This window comes from Chamaea fasciata, unplaced genomic scaffold (assembly GCF_029207755.1).
Source record: "Chamaea fasciata isolate MVZ Bird 193981 ecotype frontalis unplaced genomic scaffold, bChaFas1.0.hap1 SCAF_3, whole genome shotgun sequence".
In the NCBI taxonomy this organism is placed as follows: Eukaryota; Metazoa; Chordata; class Aves; order Passeriformes; family Sylviidae; genus Chamaea; species Chamaea fasciata.
The window spans coordinates 47,066,183-47,091,255 of record NW_027094088.1 but is presented as its reverse complement, the minus strand read 5'-3'; the positions used below and the strand labels follow the sequence as shown (position 1 = coordinate 47,091,255).

At 38.5% G+C, this 25,073-nt stretch overlaps 1 protein-coding gene across 3 annotated transcripts in view; it reads left to right on the top strand.

The window, feature by feature from the left end:
- Window positions 1-24,135, top strand: part of TAB2 (TGF-beta activated kinase 1 (MAP3K7) binding protein 2) — a 61,197-nt gene extending 37,062 nt beyond the window's left edge. For 2 of the 3 annotated variants that reach the window (XM_066178874.1, XM_066178875.1), the window contains exons 2-7: window positions 5,419-5,608; window positions 10,868-12,380; window positions 19,067-19,227; window positions 19,843-19,936; window positions 21,259-21,339; window positions 23,510-24,135. In XM_066178874.1, coding sequence (XP_066034971.1) covers window positions 5,507-5,608; window positions 10,868-12,380; window positions 19,067-19,227; window positions 19,843-19,936; window positions 21,259-21,339; window positions 23,510-23,655 — 2,097 coding nt within the window. In that variant the 5' untranslated portion in view covers window positions 5,419-5,506 and the 3' untranslated portion in view covers window positions 23,656-24,135. Of the gene's footprint in view, window positions 1-5,418; window positions 5,609-8,722; window positions 9,013-10,867; window positions 12,381-19,066; window positions 19,228-19,842; window positions 19,937-21,258; window positions 21,340-23,509 lie in introns of those variants that run through there. The other variant, XM_066178876.1, reaches the window with a different exon arrangement.
- Window positions 24,136-25,073: the final 938 nt, after the last annotated feature.

Genomic DNA, 25,073 nt, shown 5'->3' with positions numbered 1-25,073 from the left:
TTGCAACTTGCTGCATCTGATTTCCTGTCATTACAGCAGTCTTTTTATGCAAAGTGTCTGTAACCTCCACCATTAATACTACAAGAAAATGTTCTCTTGTTTCTGCATTCACTCTCTTAAGAAATATTTACAGCCAGATTTCTAAAATAAGCTTTTAGATAGATTACTTTCAGAGCATTTTCGCCAGGTGGGTAAAACACTAATCAGATGTGATCAGATTAAAACCACAGAATAGTGTGAGCAATTTACTTCTTAGATATAGCTGAACTAACAAGGGAGATATAAAGGCTGCATTGCTTTGAGTTTGGAGAAGGTGAAGGGCTTGCTGGTTACTGTGGCAGTGTTCTGCACATTTCCAAAAGCTGTCCTCTTGAGCACACAAAGGTTATTTCCCAAATGGTAGCTGACCATAAATGGGACTTCAGTCATAATGAGTGCATCGTAACTTCAGCTGGAATTATTAAATACAGCAGTTAGGTTAAAATCTGCACAATTACCTTTGATATTTATTGTGGCATGAAGTCTATGTGAAGTTGCAGTAGGAAAAAATTAGTAATGAACAAGAAGTGCAGATAACATTCTAGTCTGTCAAGCTTTGTTTAGATTTTGTCAGGTTAAATTATTTCATACAATCCATTTTGGCAGAATCTACTCTGAAGAACACTTGCTTTATAAGTGTTTTTAGAAAGTCAGTGTGATATTAAGTTAAGGTCTGTATTGAAGAATTGTTTGTGATATGTTAAACATGTACTCTGTCAGAAGAAAGGAGACTTGAAAAATTATGCGTTTAGCTAGCGCTGGTCCAGCACTATAACAGCCTAGTATTTGGCATCTGAATTATATTTCACATTAAGTTGTCTCTGAATATTTTCATAAACAAGAGAGGCAGTTTATTTTGTGCCTCATACTCATAGTTCTGAGTAGTCTTTGGGAGATGACACATTGTTTACTTTGGTTTCAATAGTTTTCACAGAATAAAGCTTCAACAGGAGCTCCATCATGATACAATTGCCAGGCCTTTTAAGTTGTCTGGGGATGGTGCCAATACTCTTTGAAAAAGAACACAGCTAATTAATTCTTCCGGTTACTTAGTATTTCTGGCATAAATGAGCACTGGGATCTCTGTCTCTCTTCAACATTATAAAGTCACAATGAAGGGGTTTTTTTCTTTGTTTTTTAATAGCTAGAAGCAGTATGTAAAACTATAAGTCAATGGACACTACTACAAACTTTATGTTGTACTGCGCTCCAGTATTTAGAAGTTTTCCTTTGTAATTAAACTCTGATATTAATGATTTTAGGAAGAATTTTTTCTCTGAGTCACCAGTGTTGAATTTTCTTTCTTCCAGTAACTAATTTCTTGAATAGGTTTTTCTGATTAATTCTGTAATGCTGTGTTGCCTTTATTTTTATGCCAGAGTCTTTGAATGAAGCCAAAATGTTGCTGCCAGCAGTTTCTTTTGCCTCCTGTTGGTACTCTTTTCTTCTACAGTCTAATTACTGACAGTCTTGGCTATTCACTCTTGCATTCATGTTTTGGGATTTTGGGTGTTTTTTTAAATATACATATATATATTTGCATACTTGCATGTGTAACTTTCTAATAATATTCTGGGAATATTTCTAATAATATTCTGGATGATCATGAGTTCCATGGCTGACAGCACTGTTGTGTGTCTGGTTCTTAGGCTTGCCGCTGTCAAAGTAAGTTTCAGTTCCTTTAAGTTTGCCTCTGGAGATGGATCCTGAGTCCTTTTGCAGTTTCTTGCAACATGAAGGACTGGGAAAAAACCTTTTCATCTGTCTTTACTAGAGAGGCCTCAGAAGACCTCTTCAGTCATGTCACTTCAGTCTTCCTTAAGGTTAATTTGAGTTTATTAATAATCTTTTGATATATTTGAGCTCTTTAGTGGGTTTTTCTTCTTGAAGTGATGGTTGGAATGAGACTTTCGTATTCATATGATACATTTTTTGTGTGTTAATTGTCAGTGAAGCCTTATTAGTTGCCTATTGTAATTGAAACTATAGAAAAAAAACCTTTTTTTGTGTGTGTTGGAGTATATTTCTCTGAATTAAGATAGTGAGGGCAGACCCTCTTTTTTTCACTTCCTCCCATATTACAGTGAATATTGTATTTTGCTATGTTGACACATTTGATGCACACGTGCAAAAATTTATCAGCAAATTTAGTAAAGGGATACTGCCCCCAGGCATCTGCTTGGTGCTAAGCCACCAAAACTTAAGAGTACAGTAGAAGAAATAATAATAAGCAATTTCCCAAGTTTTGCATGCTACTAACAAATAATTGAACTTTGCAAACATTGAATGATGACCGTAAGTCGTTTCACGCCTCATGAAGATGCAGATAAGTTTTTCTGTAGCACTTCTGAGTTTTAAGGTAATTGTTAGAATACTTCCCTTCTTTGGAGTAATAAATGGCAGTTGTGGTCATTGTGTGTTTTCAGACACAAGGCTTCAGACCCTGAAAAATGAGTTAGAATACAAAATACTTTATTGAAATGAAGCACTGGGGTGACAATGTGGAACATTTGTTTTAAACACTGGTTTTTTAATTTATTCTCTGTGGTTTTTTGAAAAGACATGCATTAATCTCTTTCCATGGAGTTTTTGCTGTAGCAGCTGTGAAGGTGTTTTTTTGCTGATACAATTTAAATGAAGAGTAAATATAAAATTTTAGTACTATACAAGGAACTTGAAATGGAGATCATAGAATTTGCTCTTCTGAAATAATAGCACATATTGCAAAGTGGTTTGCTTTAATGTAGGTTGGAGAAATTGGAAAAAAAAATTAAGCAGTCTTAGGAGGATTGAGGGGGGTCAGCTATTTAGGAGGAAGTTTTATGCACTGCTCAGTAGAAGAGGGGTGGAAAAATGGCATTTGATACTGAACTAGGGTAAACCAGTTTTCTGCATCACACAGCACTTAGAGGATGGCCAGGGTCTCAGCCCCAGCCAGCACGGGTTTAGGAGGGGTAGGTTGTGTTTGACCAGCCTGGTCTCCTTTTATGACCAGGTGACCTGCCTGGTGGATGCAGGAAGGGCTGTGGATGTTGTCTATTTGGACTTCAGCAAGGCCTTTGACACAAACTCCCGCAGCATACTCCTGGAAAAGCTGGCAGCCCACGGCTTGGGCAGGAGCTCTCTTTGCTGGGTTAGGAACTGGCTGCATGGCTGGGCCCTGAGAGTGGTGGTGAACGGTGCTGCACCCAGCTGGGAGCAGTCACCAGTGGTGTCCCTCAGGGGTCTGTGCTGTGCTGGGGCCAGTTCTGTTCAATATCCATCAGTATGGATGAGGGTATTGAGTCTTTCATTAGTAAATTTGCAGACAACACTAAGCTGGGAGCATGCGTCGATCTGTTGGAAGGTAGGACGGCTCTGCAGAGACACCTGGAATGGTTGGATGGATGGACAGAGTCCAATAGGATGAAGTTTAATAAGTCCGAGTGCCGAGTCCTGTACTTTGGCCACAATAACCCCCTGCAGCTTACGGCTGGGGACAGTGTGGCTGGACAGTGCCCAGGAGGAAAGGGGCCTGGGGGTTCTGGTGACGGCAGCTGAACATGAGCCAGCAATGTGCCCTGGTGGCCAAGAAGACCAATGGAATCCTGGCCTGTATCAGGAATAGTTGGCCATCAGGAGCAGGGAGGTCATTGTTCCCCTGTACTGGGCACTGGTGAGGCCACACCTTGAGTGCTATGTCCAGTTCTGGGCCCTCAGTTTAGGAAGGACGTTGAGACGTTTGAGCGTGTCCAGAGGAGACAATGAGGCTCGTGAGGGGCTTGGAACACAAACCCTGTGGGGAACGACTGAGGGAGCTGGGGTTGTTTAGCCTGGAGAAAAGGAGACTCAGAGGTGACCTTATTGCTCGCTCCCTGAAAGGTGGCTGTAGCCAGGTGGGGGTTGGTCTCTTTCTCCAGGCAGCAGCTGACAGAACGAGAGGACACAGTCTCAAGCTGTGCCAAGGGAAATATAGGTTGGATATTAGGAAAAAGTTTTTTACAGAAGGAGTGATAAAGTACGGGAATAGTCTGTCCGGGGAGGTGGTGGAGTCACCATTCCTGGGTGTGTTTAAAGACTGGATGTGGCACTCAGTGCCATGGTTGAGTTGAGGTGTTAGGGCTGGGTTGCACTCAATGATCTTGATGGTTTCTTCCAACTTAGTGATTCTGTGATTGATTCTTGTTAATAGAATCTTCTGTTCTTGTGGACTTGCTGTGATCTTGTTGGATTTGAAGTTTAATTGGAGGAGTATTGCAGTACAGTTTTTTGATTAACAATGTAATCGTTTAGTTGTTTAATTTGAACAGTGTTGTTTTCTTATAATTTCTTTAAAGAAGGTGCAAGATCAGTAATGTCTTATCACTTCTCAGATTAGTCTAGCACTGTAAACCATTGAAAAAATAACATGGGTGTACTTCTGGTGAGACATAGACTGAGTAACTTTTTAAATTGCTCTACTGTCGTCACAGAGAAAGTAAATATAATTCATGGAGATGCTTGAATACGGTTTGCTAATTTAAGTGGTAAACGTACATTGAAGTTAACTATGTCAGGGTTTTATGAACTGTATGGTCACACGTATTTATAATATTAGTTTATATGAAGAAGATTCCATTCCATTACTTAACACACAGGATGCATTCCTTTAAGATTTATTGATAGAAATTCTTCTTCGTAAAACCCTCTTGATATCAAATGGTCTGGACAGATAATTTGTATGAATGTGTTGATTGGGTTATTGTGAAATAGTCTTATTCATAGCTTTTCATAATTTCCTTCAAAGCAGAAACAGAATTAGTTGAAGAAGCCTAAGCTGTTGCAGTGTTATTTCCTTCTAGTAATAATTTCAGAGTATTCTGAAGTATGTTGGGTGAAAACAAGACAATTGCTAGTAAATTCTGAACTTAGAGACTTTGAACTTCTATTATCCACAATATCCTGACAGTAAACAAAAACAATGATGGTGAAGGTAAAAATGCAAGTACATTCAAAAGTTGAGTGAACACTATTTTCCAAAATTTGATGTGAACTGCTTTGTGTTCAGTTGTGTTTAAAATAAGTAAAAATGCTGTTCTTAAACCTAGTGATTTTAATACTTTGATAAATTAAGTCTTTCTTATTCTTAATGTATTTTATAATATCAGTATAAAACCAAAGATAGAAGAAAACTGATCCCCAGATGTGTCTATAAATGGGCAATTTTCAAGGTTATGAGTGTGTGAAGGACAACTACTTAGCCAGAGGTGTTGCACTGGAAAGCATCAGCATAAAGTACAGACTTGGGCTGCGTAATTGAAGAGGGATTTTGTATGTGTGTTGCAGTTTTTTGTGGGATGTTCTTTTGTAACATCAGAGGTGCCTGCTTTTGGTTTCTCAAGGCTTTCCTTTCTCTTCCAGAAAATGCTGGGACAGAAGAGATGAGTACTCCCTTTACTAAGGCCTAAAACTGCCTGTTGAAAAACAATCCTGACCAGGCAATATACGAATGGCCCAAGGAAGCCAGCAAATTGATATTCAGGTTTTACATGACCTGCGACAGAAGTTCCCTGAGGTACCTGAAGGTGTTGTATCCAGATGCATGTTACAGGTCAGTGCTCTGTTCATGGCTGTACAAGTCAGCAGCGTTGCTAATTTAAGCTTTATGTATGGATGTCCCCTTTGAAGGCAGATGTTTTTCTTCTTTGTTTTTTTCTATAAATGAGAAAAATATAGGCAGCCAATTTCTTTATATTGCACAGCAAGCAAAGTGTTTAGTTGGCCTCTCTTTTTCAATGCCTAATCAGGGGTGGTCCAAAGTAAATCAGCCTGTAAATCAATAATCAGTGTGTGCATGGCGACTACTGTCTCACCAGTCAGTATGCTCATGCCTTTTGGCCATCTCAGGAGCCAAAACTAACTGTGGCAAAAGGAGGGATGCAAAGTCAACTTGAGTCCAGCAAGGACAATTTAAGGCAATGCTACAAAATGCAGCATTTTAAAATTTTATTTTAATTTATATTTGAGTGTTGGAGCAGATCCAGAAGCAACTTTGCTACCTGGTCTCCATCAGAGTTAAAAGTGGGCCCTTGCCTGCCTGCTGGTTGGTCCCAATGCGTTCCATTCCCAGCTCCCTTGGCCTGCAGAGCCAGCCCTGGTGGCCTGAGGTACCCTCTGCAGCAGGGAGCCTGGAGTGTGATGTGGGCACAGCCAGGTGCTCAGGTCAGCTCTCTCAGGCAGGACAAGATGCTTGTAGCCTCACTTCCACTGTGCTAGACCTGACTGGGGGTGAGGCACTGGTGTGCCTCTGCCCAGGGCTTTGGCTGCCAGGTGGCCTTCATTTTTTGTTGCACCTTTGGAGTCTGTGTAGTTAATTAATGGACTTCTGTTGGGCTTGATAGTAACAAAGCATTTTTGACCAGTGCTGTAGTTAGTGCTAAAGCTCCATATTCTCAACTTCTACATGCAGCTGTCTGTTTTTAATGCTGCCACTATCAGAACACATACTGTGTTTTGTATCAGCTTCTTGCTCTGTAACATCATATTAGCTACTCCAGAAGATAAATTCATGTCCCTCCATAGCACATAAATAGCACATAGCAGCTAAATGCCTAGAATTAACAAATGCTGGTAGACTTGTTTAACTGTGTTGCTTAAATATGTTTGCTTTGCATTTTCCATCGATTCAAAGCAGCCATACTGTTGGATTTTCTTATTCATTCTAAGCTATTCAACTTTTGATTTACTCTGGTTAATAAGATCATTATCCAGATAATTATACTGATCATCAGTATACACTGATAAAAAAAATTATGGGTTATGGCTTCCCAGAAGCTATCTCTGGACTATGGCTAGGACATCTATGGTTATGATTCAACATTCTTTCTATCCTTATTGTTTGTCTTGCTATTTATATGTATTTTATAAATGAAATACATATTTTCTATACTTACATATATAAATGTTCTCACACACACATACATCCAGATGAAGTGTTCGTACTGTTGGTAAGTGTCTGTGATAATTTAACATTCTTATTACCAAGACTTTATCGTGACTCTCCAGTCTTTCTACAGTAAGAACATATGTAAAGTGCATTTCGTCAACATAATTGATTTTGATTTGCAAGAAGGAAAAATTCTGCTTGAGGCTCATGAGGTTTCAAGCTTTCTCCAGTCTCTTCTTATTATTTAGCTGAAAAGGAAACTGAATCAGAGTATAAATTGCCTGTACTTGTTCTCAAGATTGTACACTGCTATTTTTATGTTAGTACTCTGTAGGACTTTATACTACAGGTGCAGTTTAGTTCTTCGAACATGAGAACTGCTTGTTCAGCAAGGTCTGTGGACTTGATGGAGTGAATGCATCAGTAAACATCTTGTGAATGTAATTCTTGAAAAATTTAAAAACTAATGCTTGTCTTTAAGAGACTCAGAGGTCTTCATAACATTGAGTACAGTGGATTTCTTTTAATAAGAAGAGCCTTATAACTGTGAATAAAAGATCCTGTACATTCCATATTATGACAGATTTATGGGGAAGGGTTTAGATTTTGAGGTAGTGTTTTAAGTCTGCTCTCATAAGAGGATCTTATGCAGTATTGTTAAACTAATTTGTCACACTGGAAAGCTACCTTTTTTTGTGAACTGAGAGCTAAGACTCACCAAGAAAATCCTGTCAGTTGTTTGAAATTTCATGAGCTCTGATTTCTCTGGCAACTTCTAGCTTTGCTGCTCTCTTTGGCTTGTGGTTTTGTTTGTTTGTTTGTGTTTTGGTTTGTTTGGTGTGGTTGTTAAAAAAGCTGCCTAACATGATTTCTTCAAACCAACAAATTTTGTACTTGGACTGATGGGAAAGATTGAAAAGCAGGATTTGAGCGTACTTGTACACATCTGCAGTGCTGCTGGAACAGTGTCTGAATCTTGAGTTCTGCCACCTTGTAGTTGAACATGGTGGAAAGGATTTCCAATAAAGGCAGTAAGAGTAGTTTGGGTCAAAGACAAGTACTTGAGGACATTTGGTATAAAAAAGCCTTGATCCCACAGTACCTTATGTGCAGGCATCATATGTCAGGGTAAAGTTACTTTTAAGCTAGGAACTTAAGAAACCCCAGGTGAGAATCTGAAAGAATATAATCAATTATGTAGTTTATAGTATTATTGATAAAGCTTTTATAACAAGGAAAGTTTCTTTGGATTACTATGAATTGTGCAGAAAAAATGTACAGATACTTCAGTCATCCTCCATTAATTCTTTGTAGCCGAACACAGCTCTTTCTAAAGGAAGATTTATAGCATTATATACTTACAATTAAAAAAATAAGGATAAAGAGAATATGCAGATACCTCAAGGTAAATACCCCACTGTTGAAATACCTAAACAATATACAGCATACTATAAACAGAGGATCACCAAAGAGCTAATAGGAGGAAACTTAAACCTGCCTAATCTAGGGAGTAAGAAGTCTTGGGCAGACAGCACTGAATATTCCTAAGAAGTTTTGTATCCCTATGTTCTTCCCAACAAGCCTCCTGCATTCAGCTCTCCCATTCTCCTCATTTAAAGGCGTCACAGCAGTTCCCAGAGTCTGTGGACGTTGCTCCCTGTTGTCCTATTTTTTGTGTCCGGAGCATTCTATACCTGCTCCTCAAGTCTACGTCCTCTCCTTGCTTCCTCATTTCCCTCCAAGATTCTTATTCTTTCTTTTTTTTTCTTTCTCTTTCAGGGATCCAACATTTTAAACTCAATTGGGACATGGGCAGAGATAAGATGAGGGGTATTGTTTTGCTGGAATATGCTCAGTCTGCCATCAACCGGTTCTCTGATCTGTAAAGAGCTAGAAGCGGTTGAAACTCTGCCTCTGCCAGCCAGAAGATGCCAGGGCTTCCATGTGCCCCCGTTTCCCCTTTGAATTCTCCAATTTTCTCATTGACGTCACTGAAATTTGGGAATTGATTGGATGCGGTCTTAAAAAAGAAATAAAAAATTGTCCAAAGAAATGCATTCAAGCTGAATGTAAGGGCCTTGCAAGCTTGGCCTGTTCCTTTTTGGTTTGGTATTTTTGGCCTTTCTGTTAATAATTTTAATTCACTTCTTGCAAAATCTGCCTTTGAGATCTTTCTGGCTTGTTTTTCTGTGGCATCCTATCTTTTTCCCTTTTCTGGCTCCCTTTTCTCCTTTGCAACAAATACCAGGCTATTGTTCTTAGCTTCTCTTACCCACTGTTCTGTCCGCGTGTTTCCTTTCTTCACTACTAACTTCCTTTGATTACTTCGTCCTCTGGTCCTTATTCCAAACTAGAGCCAATATGCATATCATCAATTTGATCCATTTTCATATCTCTGAATACTTTTTTGCAGCAATCTTTATATAGAGCTGGCTTGTTAGATAGCCTTTAGGGAATCCTATCATTTTTTAAAGTTTTATGGTTGGGGTTTTTTGGGGATTTTTTTAAAATTTGCTTTAATTTGGAAGAATTCAAAACTGCATCTGGTCTGAATGAACACACAGTTTTGGTTTTGTGGGTGAAGTTTAGCCTTGTCATCCCTCTCCCACTTCTGTTTTTTTGTTTTTGTTTTTGGTTTTTTTGTAAATCTGTAAGGTAGAGACAGTCTTGCTATGTCTGCGCAACACTGTCACCTTCATCCTGGTTGAAGAATGAGAAATGTCTGCTAGTTTAACAAAAATGACATTATAGGAAGCATGTAGCATGGATCAGTTTATCTGGTTGTGTTACTCTTTAACTAACTGATAATGTTGCTACGTGGCACATGCAATTTTTTTCCTTGATCACATGCATTTTTTTCTAGTAACTGTTTCGATGTGCTGGATGGATTTGCCACCTATTTAGTGTTAATAACATGGGCCTGAACAGGTGCTCTTCTGGCCTAAAGTATTAACCTTTATTTTTTGGGGATGGGAGGTTCTGTGTGAAAAGTGGCAAAGATGGAACACAGTATGAGGAAATCAGGTCACTGATGCATGTTCACTCTTTCTAAAAACCCTTACGTAGGAAACTAAATTGGGAAGATTAGAGTACAATACTAGTAAACATGTGGAAAAGGAGAAGAGAGATTAGCAGTTTGCTTCTGAAATGTTCTTAAAAAAAAGAATTGGCTAGGTTGTGGTTTCTGTTCTAAGTCATCCTATTACCGGTTTTAAAAGGTACAAATAAAAGTATTTAAAAGCCTTGCAAGCAGTGGTTTAAAATGTAAATGCAAATGTCCTCTGGGTTTTCGATTAATAGTTTTATCTTACAAAAGAGTAATTCTGCTGTACTTGTATAAACTGGATTTTTACATTTCTTCTGAAGTCACGTACAGTTCCTTGGGTCAGGGTGTTTCTTCATAAGATTCACTTTCTGTTTTCAGCAGGAGGTAATGCATAACTGGTATTGAAGTGTTTGGGAAAATATTTAAAATAAACATGTGTTTTTATTTCTGTTTTTAAGTTATTAATCAGTACTATGCAAATGCTGTGACTCCGTTCCTGCTATCATTTTTCCTCCCTAAAGCGAGAGATTTGGTCTCTGCTGAAGATGGTTCTGAAACTGAGAAGGAATAGGGAAAGTATTCATCCGAGGTGTATCATATGGCATAAAACTAGCTTACCAAGGTGCAGGACCTCCTTGTCAATGCTTCAGAGGCAATGCAGACCTCTGCCCTTGGTGCCACTAGCTGAGCCACTGTTCCCAGAGCAGTGAGCTTCACATGCAGGTCCTTTGTGTGTGTAGAGCAGCTGTGCTAGCCAGCCACCTAAAGCTTTCTATCTGATGCTATATTGTTAATTTTTCAGTTATGATTGGATGTATTCGTACGTAACTGTGGCAGTATTTTATCAGTAATGTCAAACTTTAATCTGTCTTTTTTAGAATAACAATAATTTGGATGCCTGTTGTGCAGTTCTCTCTCAGGAGAGCACAAAGTATCTCTACGGTGAAGGAGACCTGAGTTTTTCTGATGATTCTGGGATTCCTGGACTACGAAATCACATGACATCTCTTAATTTGGATTTGCAGTCACAGAATGTCTATCACCATGGAAGAGAAGGAAGTAGAATGAATGGAAGTAGGACTCTCGCTCACAGTGTTAGTGATGGACACCTTCAAACTAGTCAGTCCAACAATGAACTGTTTCAGCAGGAACCACAGACAGCACCTGCGCAGGTTCCACAAGGATTTAATGTCTTTGGGATGGCTAATACAGTTAGTGCTTCTAATCCAGGGCAGCATCTTGGATTTCACCTAGGCAGCAAAGGAGTATCTAACTTGTCTCAACAAACACCCAGATTCAACCCCATTATGGTAACTTTAGCCCCAAACATTCAACCTGGTCGCAATACCCCAACGTCTTTGCACATACATGGTGTACCTCCTCCTGTACTGAACAGTCCCCAGGGAAATTCTATCTATATTAGGCCTTACATCACAGCTCCTAGTGGTACCGCTCGACAGACACAGCAGCAGCCAGGCTGGGCATCTCAGTTTAATCCCATGCACCCTCAGCAAGTCTACCAGCCTTCGCAGCCGAGTCCCTGGACTACTATTCCTACATCCAGTACTACGCCACATACCTCATCGCAACACTCAACACAGCCAAACCAGCAAGGCCACCAGACTTCTCATGTGTACATGCCTATCAGTTCTCCTACTACTCCACAAGCACCTATGATTCATTCATCTGGTAGCTCACAATCCTCTGTTCATAGCCAATACAACATTCAGAATATATCCACAGGACCTCGCAAAAATCAAATTGAAATCAAACTTGAACCGCCACAAAGAAACAGTTCTTCTAAGTTGCGTTCAACTGGCCCTCGCACCTCCACTGTTCCCTCTTCCCTCAACAGCCAGACATTAAGTAGAAGTCAACCCACTGTTTACATATCGGCCAGTCCTCCAAATACTGATGAAGTGATCACACGTGGTCAGCCCAAGGTCTACATTTCAGCAAATGCCACGACAGGAGATGATCAACTTGTGCGGAACCAGCCCACGCTTTTCATATCGACAAATCCTGGAGTATCTACTACTGCTAGGAATATGTCTGGTCAAGTAAGCATGGGTCCTGCATTTATTCATCACCATCCACCCAAGAGTCGAGCAGTGGGCAACAGCACCACTGCAACCTCTCCTCGAGTGGTTGTTACTCAGCCTAACACAAAATATACTTTTAAAATTACAGTTTCTCCAAATAAGCCCCCTGCAGTTTCCCCAGGGGTAGTGTCCCCAACTTTTGAACCTACAAACCTTCTAAACCTTCCTGATCACTATGTTGAACCAGAGGGTATCCAGCATCTCACTGACCCTGTTTTAGCACATGTGGATAGGATCAGTGATGCACGGAAATTGAGTATGGGATCTGATGATGCTGCCTACACGCAAGGTAATATTCTTGATATAAATTGTAGAGATTTTGATCAAGTTGTCAATTCAGTGTGTAGATTGCAGAACAGAAAACAGTTAGTAACCTTTGTGATGTTAATACAGTATCATTAATTTTAGCATTTGTGAGTGTTTTCTACATAAATAAAAGTGTTTTATAAGCAAATCATAGATTTCTTTTTATGGTAAAGACATGTAACTGAATACTTGAAGATATTCTTCTGTTTGTCTTTATCAATTGAGTCATACCATCTTCATTTTTATCTTGTTCTGAAAGAAATATCCACGTTTGCTTCATTTGTTCAACTTGTCCTAGTGATTTAAAGCTCCAATTCCATTGTCAGATTTTTGAATCAGTTGTGGTACTGTTTACATTGGATACATTGGATAATGTTCCCTTTCTTCTTCTTCTTCTTTTTTTTTTTTTTTTTTTTTTTTTTTTTTTTGTGTGTGTGTGTGTGAGTGTGTGAGTGTTATTTAAGAAGAAGGAAAAGCAGACTTCAAAAGCAATTAATGGGATGAAGTGTTGGCCTGGCCTCCATGTTTCCTACTGTGTGCCTGACAATAAAATGCTTAAATTCTTGATACTTACTACTGTTACATTTTAAAATGTGAGAAGCAACACCAAACCAAAGGAATCTCATTTAAGGGATCAGTGGTAATGGAGGGGTAAAATCTAGAGTATGTGATACAGTGTGATAACCTGTTAATCTTTTTCTTCTGTTTTCATGGGTTTGCATGCTTTTATTACCAACTTGATGGTTTATTAACCCTCCTGTAAACTTTTTACATAAAAATATTGAATAAGTCTTAGGATATTTAAACAGTATTCACGATAGGTTGTCAAAATAATTTGGTTTTGACTTCACTGGTCCTCTCTGGACTTAGCAAACAATTCAGAATTTTAAAAACTGGCTTGTTCTATGACCAATGTAAACATTCTTCAGATGAATTTAGCCATTTTATTTTGTGTAAGTAAGTACAGTGATCAGGACACTGGAAGCCAGGTCTGCATCTGGAGTACTGTGTTAATGAAGTAAATCAAAAAGTGATTCTAGTTTGTGCACTGCTTCTGGATATAATTAACTTTGGTGAGGAATAGTCAATCCTAACTCAAAAGTTTCTAAAGGTTATGTGTCAAAACCAAAAAGCTAATAATCCTTATGTTCTCTTATGTTCAGTGCATAAAGAACTTCAGAAAATTTGTCTGTAGGTAAACAGAAAACTCCCAGATCATATTTCCATTTCTTATTTCGAAGGGAGACTTAGCTGCCTTGGTCTTAGTCCTGGAAATCTTCATATACCAGAAATTAAGCAACTGAAATCTTCTCCTTAGGCTCTAAACACTCTTCTAGATTATGAACTTGCTTCCCAAGCAAGTTGCATATTTTTTCGGGGGTTACAAAACTGCACTTGAGGTACTTTTTAGGGAGTTGTCCCTTTCTTCTGTTTTTCCTTTCTGAGGGCACTGACTTCAACCAGGTCTGCCTCTTTATCTCTTGTACTCTTGGTAGTGATGGCACTGTAACCTCCTGCACATTCTCTACAAGCTGCAGGTATCAGCATTCAGTTTATTGAGATGAGGGAAGCCTGATACACAACCTGGAGTTCCAGAAGCATTGACCTAATACCTGCTGTGGAGCCCAGCTCTTCCTGAAGCCAAGCTGCAGCTTTTAGATGATGTGTAGATGTATGATGTGGCTGGTACACCTTTAGGGACCTCAGGAAATCACCATCCGCGTCCTTCACTAGAAAGTGCACTTGCACTTCTGAAGTTCTTTACATGTAGAGATGTTTTGCATTTCCAGCATGTGTGCTCCATTTCTGCTGCAAGAAGTGCAACATTTCTTACATTTTTGTTATTAATTATAATTTGGAAAGTTGAGAATTCTGTGATAGATTTACTTGTATGATATGGGAATCTGGAAGTCCTAACTGTTGCTTTTAAAAGTTCCTTACACTTAGCAGTGTTGTGTTTTTTTTTTCTTCTTACATACAAAAAGGGATTTGAGTGTTGTTGTTTTCTGTGTTCTAAACTGCTGATTATTTAGTCAGAATCCTTCCATGTGAGGTGCTTGTTTCATTTTAATTTTATCCAGAGAAGATGAGTAGTTTCTCTGGCCGTGATTAGAGAAAACTGTATTTTCATCAACTTTTCCATTTCTGTCAGAATGCTCCTTATCTTGGCAAGAAGAACTGAAACTAGCTTGGGAGAAAAGAAACCTTGGGGTGGAAGATGGAGTTGCTTTGATGTCAAATGGAGTTTCCTTTGCTCTTTTGATTTATTTTAGATTTATATGCGTGGTCCAACCCAGGGGAAGAGAAGATGTGTTGGACCTCTCTGTAGGTGCTGCTACTTGCCGTCAAAGAAGCTTTACTTAATTACAGTGTGTGTAGGCACCTCAGTCTCCTTCCACGATATTTCTGGTTTTGCTCCCATGAAAGGCTGCCCCACATTTCTGTCTTATTTGCTGCCAAACCTGGAGGTTATATAATGTGTAAAGGAGTGGGAACTGCTCAGATAAAATCAGTGTCATTTCCCTGGAATGCTTGGTTGGATCTCTGACACTGACTCTGTGAACCTAAGAAACTCACTGTCACCAGACTTTTCAGAACTGGTTGCTGAGGGATGTTTCTCATTTTCTAGGATTCTAGTTTGAGATACTGAGGACTCGCTTGTGGAAATGTTGAGTGTGTGTGTCCGCTGTTGAAGTCAGTAAGAATTCATGATGCTGTGGGAAGAGTGATACTAGGTGCATGGCCAGAAGGACAGCCAAAAGAGGATGCATTTTTATGCTCCTCTGTTCAGTATCACTTCTGTGAATGTGCAGGAGTATTCCCATTACTTAGCAGAGATTACAATTTATGATTAGTTTTATTAATATGAAGTAGTTAAATGAGATGTCAATATATAATTTAGTTTAGTATGAAGATGGATGAAAAATTGGAATCCTATTAGAAACTGAAGATTCTGTACTCAGATATATTTTTGTGATGTATGCTCTGTATGCATGTCATGTGATGAGTAGTGAGGCTGAACAGTTATATAATAGTTGCTCCTTCTGCATATAGCTCTCCATCTGTATAATGGGAAGGCATCCCATGAAGAAAATACATAATTGTGTAATAAAATCACCAGGTAGATGTTTTCTTGCTAGGGAACTTAAGTCCTTTGGTTAAATATTACGTGGCCTTGACTGTCTGATGTTTTCATATTATTTTCTTTAACTTGAAAGAGGATGGTGTGCAAAATTGAGTGAATCATTGGTACCAACTGTAGTTAAATACGTGGATGCACGTTTGCTTAGCAATTCTTGCCACTGTGTTTTTAATGTAAATAAATTAATTGATAAACTAGATTAGTAAATTAACATTTCACAGCTCTTGCTTTGGTTTCTTGTAGTTTTTTAAAAATTTAAAAATAAATAAAGCTGCGGGAAACAAATTTCTCTAATTTTTAGCCACTTCTTGTAGATGCTTAAGAAAAAAGACTTGAATGAGATACAGCTGTGGCCCATGCTCCAAGGGGCTCTGAACCCTTTGCATCAGGTGGCTAAGAAAAAAATACCACCTTCTATTTGGCTCTGTATATCAGGCCACACTCTTCAGTGATCCTCTTTTTAAAAAATTAGGTGAGTATTGAAAAGAGAGAACAAAAAAAATCAGTTTGAACTATTGAAGTTGCGCATCAGATGACTGAATTTTGTGCAGCTTCAGATACAGGTTTTGAGAACATGCAGAAGCATAAGTGTGTTTTGAGACTCTCATGAACTTCCTGCCACAGTGTAATTGCATTGCCAGAAATCCCCTCCATATCTGGCAAACTAAGAGGTTTAAGAAATAGGTAGGTCTATAGGGTAGGGTGAAATCATCATATTCCTAGATTAAAATTTATCTTAGAAACACTTAAAATAACAAAAGACAGTCTAACTTTAAAATTCACATTCACAGAGCCTTTGTGAAAACAATTATTTACAAACTTAAAGGTATATTTGGTACCCGACTGAAAAGGTCTCTGGTAGAGGAAGAGTGAACTTTTATGTTCCTCCCTGTAATTATAGCATATACTACCTTTATGTGAAAGATGTGCACTTCGGATGTCAGAGGAAACAGTGGCATCTGCCAGAGCTTTGAAGTGTGCTGCACTCTGCTGAATGAAAACGTGCAGAAGTGTAAAAAACTAAATGTGCCAAATATCCTGTTTGCACTTAGTTAAGAGGTTGAACTGCAGTGTTTTTCTGGACGTTTTCAGTTGCTCTGAGCAACACTAGAGGGAGCTGAATACTTAAATTGCTGTTTTCCATTCATAAATACCTCACTGAAATACGGGGAGGGTTTTGTCTTCCCCCCACCATTGTTTTCCTGCAGCTGCCAAATCGGTATTTAAGCAAAATTATCAAATTATATATGAAAGTCTCCATTTAAACGACACTCTTTCAAGTTCCTTATCAAAGTTACTTTTTATAGTGGTATCAAGTGATTCTTCTTTAATCACAATGGTAATTTTAATGTGTGTTTTTAAAACCTGTTGGGATTTGAAATTGTCAGATGGTAGTCACAAAGCTCTTAGGAGAGAGAATAAATTGCATAACTTTCCAGACATTACATGAAAATGAAAAGCATGTAATAGTGCTGTGTGCATCCATCAGTGCCTTCTCCTCCTTGTGCAGTTCCATAAAACAGCTGAATTTCTAAACCTCACAAGTGGGACAACATCGAAATGAGAAATTGTGGGGGTTTTTTCCTTTAGAAGAGTGGCTTAAAAAAGGAGATGAGGGATGCACAGGCAAAGTCTTGGTCATAGCTCAACTCTTGACACCATGCCATGCTGTGCAACCTGATGCTCTGGTAACAATGCTCCTCACCTACTGGCTACTCACCAGCAGCCTGCATCCACAGTTTGACAGGTCTGAAGAGTTCTGAGTCTGGGCAGTGGAGCATGGCTGTGTTGCCTCAGCAGTCTTACCATGATAATGAAAAAGAAGAGGCTATCTGAAAGTGGAAATTAAATGTAGAAAAAAAAAAGGGCTTGTACACTCCCTGGAGGAGTAAAGGCAAAGTAGTCTTTGATTTCCTTTCTTTAGACTTGCAGCTTCATTTGCTGTTTGTAAAAGGCTTTTCAAGGGGAGAGACTGTCTGTTGAGATGACTTACCTGATAACTCCGAGTCTTCAACAAAAATCTTGACATTTCTGTTACTATGTTTTTATTTTACATATGAGTGCAACTGCATTTTTTTACTATGGTGCAACTGCTGTGGCCCAAAGTAAAGGTATCAGTTTATGAAAACTTCTCAGATTTGAACAAAGCGTAGCAGAAGCGAAGTATCATTTCAGTGTCTTGTGAACATTTGTGGCTCAAAAGCCTAGGCTGGGTCTCAGTACAACCTTACAGTCTGTAACACTAGTGTTCAAAAATAGTTTGGCATGGTTCCTCCTTTTAAAGAACCTCTGGAAGACGAAATGCAGTGTGTGAGTGAGTGAATGAATGAATGAACAGGCAGGAGCTGCAGGAGAAGACAGTTCTGCTGGCCAAAGATGTGGAATGTTGCATCTTTTTGGTGTGTGTTTTTTCCTTTGCTACTATTTGGGAAACTTAGGCAATCAGATTTGAGTGCTTCTAAGTTTTTGGTACCTGAAGAAATGGTGAGGAAATGGTTAAGCATCATATTCCAGGCTAGAGTTTGGCTTAAAGACTTTGTGAGGCAAATTCAGTCTTTTTACAATGCCTTGTTATTGCTACTTCTTTATAATTTCCAAGATGGTATAAAAATATTCATAGTCTGTGAAACTGATCACAGTTTATATGAATTACTAGTTTAATGGATGCATTAATGGCTGTGCAGAAGTTAAAATTATCCTTTGGTTTATTTAACGAAATACATTTTTATAGGAGGTGATTATTACTTTGAGCAGTGATATCTGCTTTTGTGATGATATTTAATAGTAAACCTGCCTTCAATGAAATAAACTCATTAGACTGCATGAATTTGTCATTTGCCACTTCGGTTCTTTATACCTTTAAAAAACTGTGGTTTAAATGCTAACTTCATTGTTTCTAAAATAGGTCTCCTTGTGCCTTTTGCTTTGCAAATAGTAAGCAGTGTTAGAAATTGAAAGCTGAGCTAATGGTTCTGCACTGTAGTTTAGGGGTAAAATGACATACAGTTCAGCTTTTGACAAATATTGCAGTTTGCTAGTGGTGTACTTATTTCTGGTTGGGTTTCATTTGATGAGTCCTACTATGATGAACACTGGATCCAATCCTAATTGCAATAAGTGTATGTAGTGCTCCATATTGCAGTTGCTTGAAATCCTCTTCATGCTACCTGTTTTACTGTGGTTAAGCTGAATACATGAAGAAATATTTGTTCCTGGCTTTGGGGAGTCAGTCTTGTAGGTTTTTACAGATTACAGTTAAATTTTGCGTGGCCATTTATCACGTTCTATGGCTTTCTCACATTTGCTTGTCTGTAGTTAGTTTGTGCTGTTTTCAGAAATACAGCACTTTCTGTCTTACGGCAGTTCTTCTTGTGAGGAAATTGGAAAAGCAGTCCATAGCAGTGGTTTTTTTCTTTCTTTTTTTTTTTTTTTTTTTTTGTCCCAGAAGAGTACTAACTTGCATCTCAATCTGATGTTGACATGTGAAGGATAATAAAGTAGATAAAATGGGACTTTATGTATTGCAGCTTTACTGGTACACCAGAAGGCCAGGATGGAGCGACTGCAACGAGAACTTGAGGTTCAAAAGAAAAAGTTGGATAAACTAAAATCAGAGGTCAATGAAATGGAGAATAATCTAACACGAAGGCGCCTGAAAAGATCGAATTCTGTTTCCCAAATTCCATCAGTAAGTTGAAATGTCTGTAGGGTATAAACCTAAACCACAAGTGTGATCTGTCACAATAAATTGAAGGAAGAGCTGTTCATATACTGACAATATACTTGGGACAGGTAGTACAGTTAGAATTAAGCTGGTAAACAGTGGAGTTTAGAGCAAGGACTAATTTAACCACAACCTTGCAGTTCGCTAATTCGTTTGTGAAGTTATTGCTTTTAAAGGCAGTCACAAAAGGTTTGACTTGGTAGTCCTTACAAGTTAATACTCATGCTGCTATCACATCAAGTACTGTTTGGTCTTAGTGCTTATACTGAGCTCAAAGAAACTGATTAGTGCACCGCTTTTCAGTGCTAGATGATCATCCGTCTAGTGGACTGGACCATTGGCTGTGCCCTGACTGCAGTTTGGAGTTGTTCAGTCAGCTCTGAAGTCTGACGAGTGAGAACTATTCAGGGGGTCTGGAAGCTTTTTGTAAGACTACGTTTGGATTAAAAGAAAGGTGGTCATTAGGGAAGATTCTTTTTTTATCATTTCTGAAATAACTAAATGCTGTCTACCTGTGTGTGAATGATAACTGTTCATAAACTGGGAAAATTAGTCTAACAGGCAGATTTATTTTTTCAGCTGGAAGAAATGCAACAGTTAAGAAGTTGTAACAGACAGCTGCAGATAGACATAGATTGCCTAACCAAAGAGATTGACCTTTTTCAAGCAAGAGGTACAGTATGTCTTAGTACATCAGTAACTGTAAATGTTGATTTTTTTTCACTGTCCACATGTTTCAAAAAAGTCTGTGTCATAAATGGTAGATACACACCGTTTTTGCAAAATCATCACATTAGTTTGAGTGAAACTATGGGAGTAACTGTCTTTAAAGCCTGTTGTTTTTGTTGGCCACATGATTTTTCCTAATCCCACAGTCATTCCTATTTCATACTGGCTCAAAAGAGAGAATTTTGTGATGCCATTTATTTATTAAATGCCGGGGGGAAAAAATCTGGTTACCTGAGTAGCAAAGAAAGAGTAAGTTTTTTGAATGATACAGCTATACATACATGTCCAACTCTCTCTTTTGTCTTCCACTTCTGTCTGTATTTAGCCTCTCAGGTTAGCAAATATAAAGGGCAGTTGTAACTTCCAGTGTGCTCTCTGCTTTCGTTGTCTGCAGGGACACAGCCTTTGGTCATGGGGGTGAAATTATGAGACAGCTGAGCCAGTTCAAGAACTGCCAACAAGAAAGCCTGCACTCTTCCTGGTTCTCTCTCTTGCCACTTACTGAGCTCTGGCTCTGTATTAGTTTTTTAGACCCTTTGCAGAGCTGATTCTGTTCATGAGCCAAGCTGAAACTTGCGTTGCTGGAAAAGCTTGCCACAGCTGATCTGAGGGAGAGGCACAGGAAGGGAGAACTGAGATAGTGAGAGGGAAAGGAACTGATACTTCCCACTTTTAGCAGCAGTGAGCTGTTAGAACAGGTGAGAGATGAGCCACAAAAGTTCTGCTTCAGACAGTGTGCCTGCAGTTCAGGAGAAGGTAGGCAGGTGTGCTGAATGTAATGCTGCACTAAAAATTTGACCTTGGATAGAGTGAATGGTGGGTGGTTTTGGGTTTGGTGTTTGGTTTTTTTTTTCCTGCTTATTACAGTAAATTGTATTTAGAACTTCCTCTGAGTTTTAATTCTAAGCATGTATAATACACTGCATAGTAGGTAAGATATCTCTGAGTTCAGCTGCAATTTAGAAAAAGACAGCTAGGATTTACTTATGATCTTAAAGAGCAGCAGAAAAAGATACCTTTGAAGGAGTTTAGTTTGCTAGATTTTGTCTCTGACTTTATATTGCATATCTTGGGCAATACGTTTCTTAAAGTGTATTGTTGAAACCACTAATATCTCACTTAGGTCTGTGATGACACCTTGATGTAAAAGGTGATAAGTGAGTAATAGTATTGTTACAGAATTGCTGCCAGAAAAAAATTGATATACCTCCCTACTCAAGTTTATTTTTTTAAACTGCTGCACTTTTTTTTTTTTTTTTATTTTAGGACCACATTTTAATCCCAGCGCTATTCATAATTTTTACGATAATATTGGATTTCTTGGTCCCGTGCCACCAAAACCCAAAGGTATTGTATTGATAGAAGTTGGATTTGATACAAATACCTGGTTTGTATCTAATATCAAGTTCTAATTTATGAATCTTGTTTAAGTGTTGATTATGAAATAGATTACTTCAAAAGCATACAAACCTTGCATTTCTTCTGTACTGGTAGTAAGTATGCTTCTGTTTGCTCTTGTTTCCTCTATTCATACATTCAAGAAAGAGAAGTCTGTTAAGTAAGTTATGCTAAAGATGGGTATTATATTGTAAGGTAGTTTATATAATGGAAGCATCCATCTTTCTTTAAAAATGAGCATGAGGTACATTGCTTAAGGACAGTGAAACTCACTTAGATGAATTCACCATTATCTATAGCTAAGAGTAGATTTATTTACATGTAGTAACTCAGGTTGGTTACCCTCACTGAAAATTGTGGCTACTGTAGAATTTGTATTAACAAGTTACATGAAAGCCTCTTCTGACTATTGGTAAATATAGTTCTAGGTAGTAGTTGAAGAGGGAAGTAATGCAGTCCAGTAGGGCAGTCAGTATTGCTGAATATTAGCCACTCTTAAACATTCTCCTTACCATTAGTTTGCACATTACTTACTTTTTTCCCTCTCGGGATGTCAAACAAAGCAGAACAATTACCTTTTGTGTTTTACATAAAGCAGAGAATGAAATCAACTCGTTTGGAACAGCATCATACTACGACTTTAGGCAGACCACCTAATGAAACGTGGAGATAATCCACTGGTGTTTCTCTGCAGTTCTCCTGTCCAGCAAGTTCTCCACATAATATGGATGTGTGTGTTTAATTGTCCTTGCAGTGTGCAGTAACTGTTGTTACAGATTCTCATCTTAGAGATTTCAGACATTTCTGCATTGTAAAATGGTCTAGATAAATTGGTCTTCTTGTCCTGCAGGCCTTTTGCAATGCGTCCAGACCAATACTGTTTTTCATGCTTTATAAAGCACTTTCTATCCTTCGTTACCTGAGCTGGTAGTGAAAATTCCAAGTTAAATCCACACACATTTTACAATTGAACTATGAAGAACTTCTAAGTCCTATCCATTATGTAGTTCCTTCTACAATAAGTAAAAACTAACCTATCAAAGAAGAAAACTTTATTTTCTTTGGCTAGTTGTTGACACATCTATTGGCTTATCTTGTAGGGACTCACAAATTTAAGTGTTTCATTCAATCTATCTTGAAAATGCAAAATTAACCCTGCCTGGTTTATAAAGCTCCAAAGTCCCTCTATCAATTATCCTTATTTTCTTCTTTCTTTTTAAAAAAGTATCATTGCTGTATCTTAGTTCTTCATTAACTTTAATTTTCATTTTATATTAATCCTCAATTTAGTTATCATGTAGGCTTTGATTTGAACCAGAATTACTGCTGTTCACAAAAGAACAAAAATAATTCTTCTTGCAACTGTGATCAGTACCAGTGTAGTTCTAGAGCTCTTGCTGTCATTTTGCAGCAATTGCCTTTGATGAGTTGCTGATGAGATGTTCTCCATATAAAATAATGGGCTAAAAGGATTTTGAAGTTGCCTAAACTGGGGAGCCCTTAACTTGAGAAGTCACTCATCTCTCTTTTCATCCTTTTCATTCCTTTCCTCTCTTCTTCTTTTCTCTTCTAAAACAGTGTAAGATTGCTGTCTAACACATCATGTGTTGGCATGATTGGGAGGATTACTCTGTAGAATGACAGAGCTGGGCAATGGTTTTTCTTTAGTACATCTGCATGTTGAGCTGGCTTGAAGAACTACTATCCTCTTTCTGGGATCAAAAAGTTAAACATGTCAAAGGGATACGAAGGACATACTTCTTGTCGTAATGAATTTTAGACCACTCTGTAGACCTCAAACTTCTGAATCTTGTCCATGTTTCCTGTGCTGATTAATTTGCAAATTTTATCTCCTTTTTATGCTGTAGCTTTGAACTGAGGGAAGAAAGCAGAGTTAAGGGATGGGAAACCTGATTTTTTTAGTTTTACCTTGAGCCTTTTAGCTGACTTACAATCAAACTGTAATCAAGGAGGTCGTAAAAAGCTGCTTCTGTCACTTTTAATAACTGTGCTGTTCTCAGAGGAACAAGACAGTTACTGAAAAAAAAAAAAAATCTCAAAATTCTTTCCATGCTGTTTTCAGTTAGTAACTGCTTATCTTATCTCTTCCATGTCACAGATCAGAGGTCCATTGTGAAAACACCAAAGACTGTTCCAGACACAGATGAAGACGAGGGAGCTCAGTGGAGTTGTACCGCCTGTACTTTTTTAAATCATCCAGCCTTAAATCGCTGTGAACAGTGTGAAATGCCCAGGCATTTCTGAGCCAACAGGCCCATTACCTTCTGTAAAACTATAGCAAACGTACCAGGAATTGTCCAGGCATTGGGGGGCAAAAAAAGCATTTATGCATAGGATTTTGTAAAATGGAAGGTGTGACGAGTTGGTATTTTGCTAATGTTAAATGTCAGCCCACAGAGCAAGCAATACCTCAGAGTTGTGTCGCAGGCAGTTGACGCTGTTCGGCTGAAGGGCAATCTGCTGAGAGACTCACCAGCTGCCTAAACCATGTACAGTATTACCAGTAACACACACCGTGTTCAGGGCCTGGGTGTTGCCCATCCTCTTCTCTGCCCCCATGTCACTGCTGAATTTTGACAGGGGAAAGGAATAGAGTGCTAGTGTTTTTGTTTTCAGAGCTTTCAGTGAACACTACATGCACAGAGGAGATCTTAAAAGGAACAAGGTTTAAATATTTAAACTGTTTGCTGCCACATAGTGCCTTTGATAAAGGGAAGAACTTCACCAATCAGTGGTACTCTTTGCCTTGTCTTCCCTGACAACATCTCTGTGAAGCCAGAAATGAGTACAATCACATCTAAAGATGAAAAGGAAAAAGTGCATGCGTTGTCTGTACAATACACACAGTGAAATACCCCAAAGCTTTTCCTACTGTACATAGCTCTAGTGCCTGCTTTAAGTGATTTCTTTTCCTCACCTTTATTATTTTCTTGTACTTCTGTATGTATAGTGTAATAGTCTTTTTGTTAACTTTCTTTTTTTCCCTTTAAGTGATTAAGCACGATCATGTCCCTTTTTTTAAGCTTTTATCTGAGAGAAGCAATGCCTTAAAATAAGAGCATTAATAAGAAACTATGCACAAAATAGCTTTCCTCTGCTCATTCTGTACATTGCTCTTGTAAATGCTGATGATCTGTGAAGACCTGCAGATGCAGCGTGGTAAAAGTGCAGGAAAAGTTGGAAGAGTTATGCATATAGTTCACTCTGTACACTGAGTTTTACGGTGGGTGACACAAAAGGGAGCATTTTGTCTGGTGTGAGGAAACTTTATACTAGGAAACATTCAACCCACCAACAGATCAGCATCCGAGTTAAGCTTGCTTCATCTGCTGGGTGTCTTGCAGACTCCTGAAGAGAGATTCATTGGGGAAGTACATACAGTGCCAAAATCAACAGCAGCAGCATCGTACAGCTTTGTTCAAGGACTTTAAATGCTTTCCTGTTTTGGCAGCCAGTTTCTAAACCTGACTTTGTGGTGGAGTCTCATATTTATAGAAAACAAGGATAGCAATATTTAGGACAACTGAAATAAAGGCTGGAAAAGAGAAATCAAACAGACTTGAACACTGAAGCAACCTCAAGCATCTCTTTTATTTTGATGATCTATTTTTTTAAGAAAAATACTCACATGATCGGGGATGTATGTAACCGAGATCAAGCAA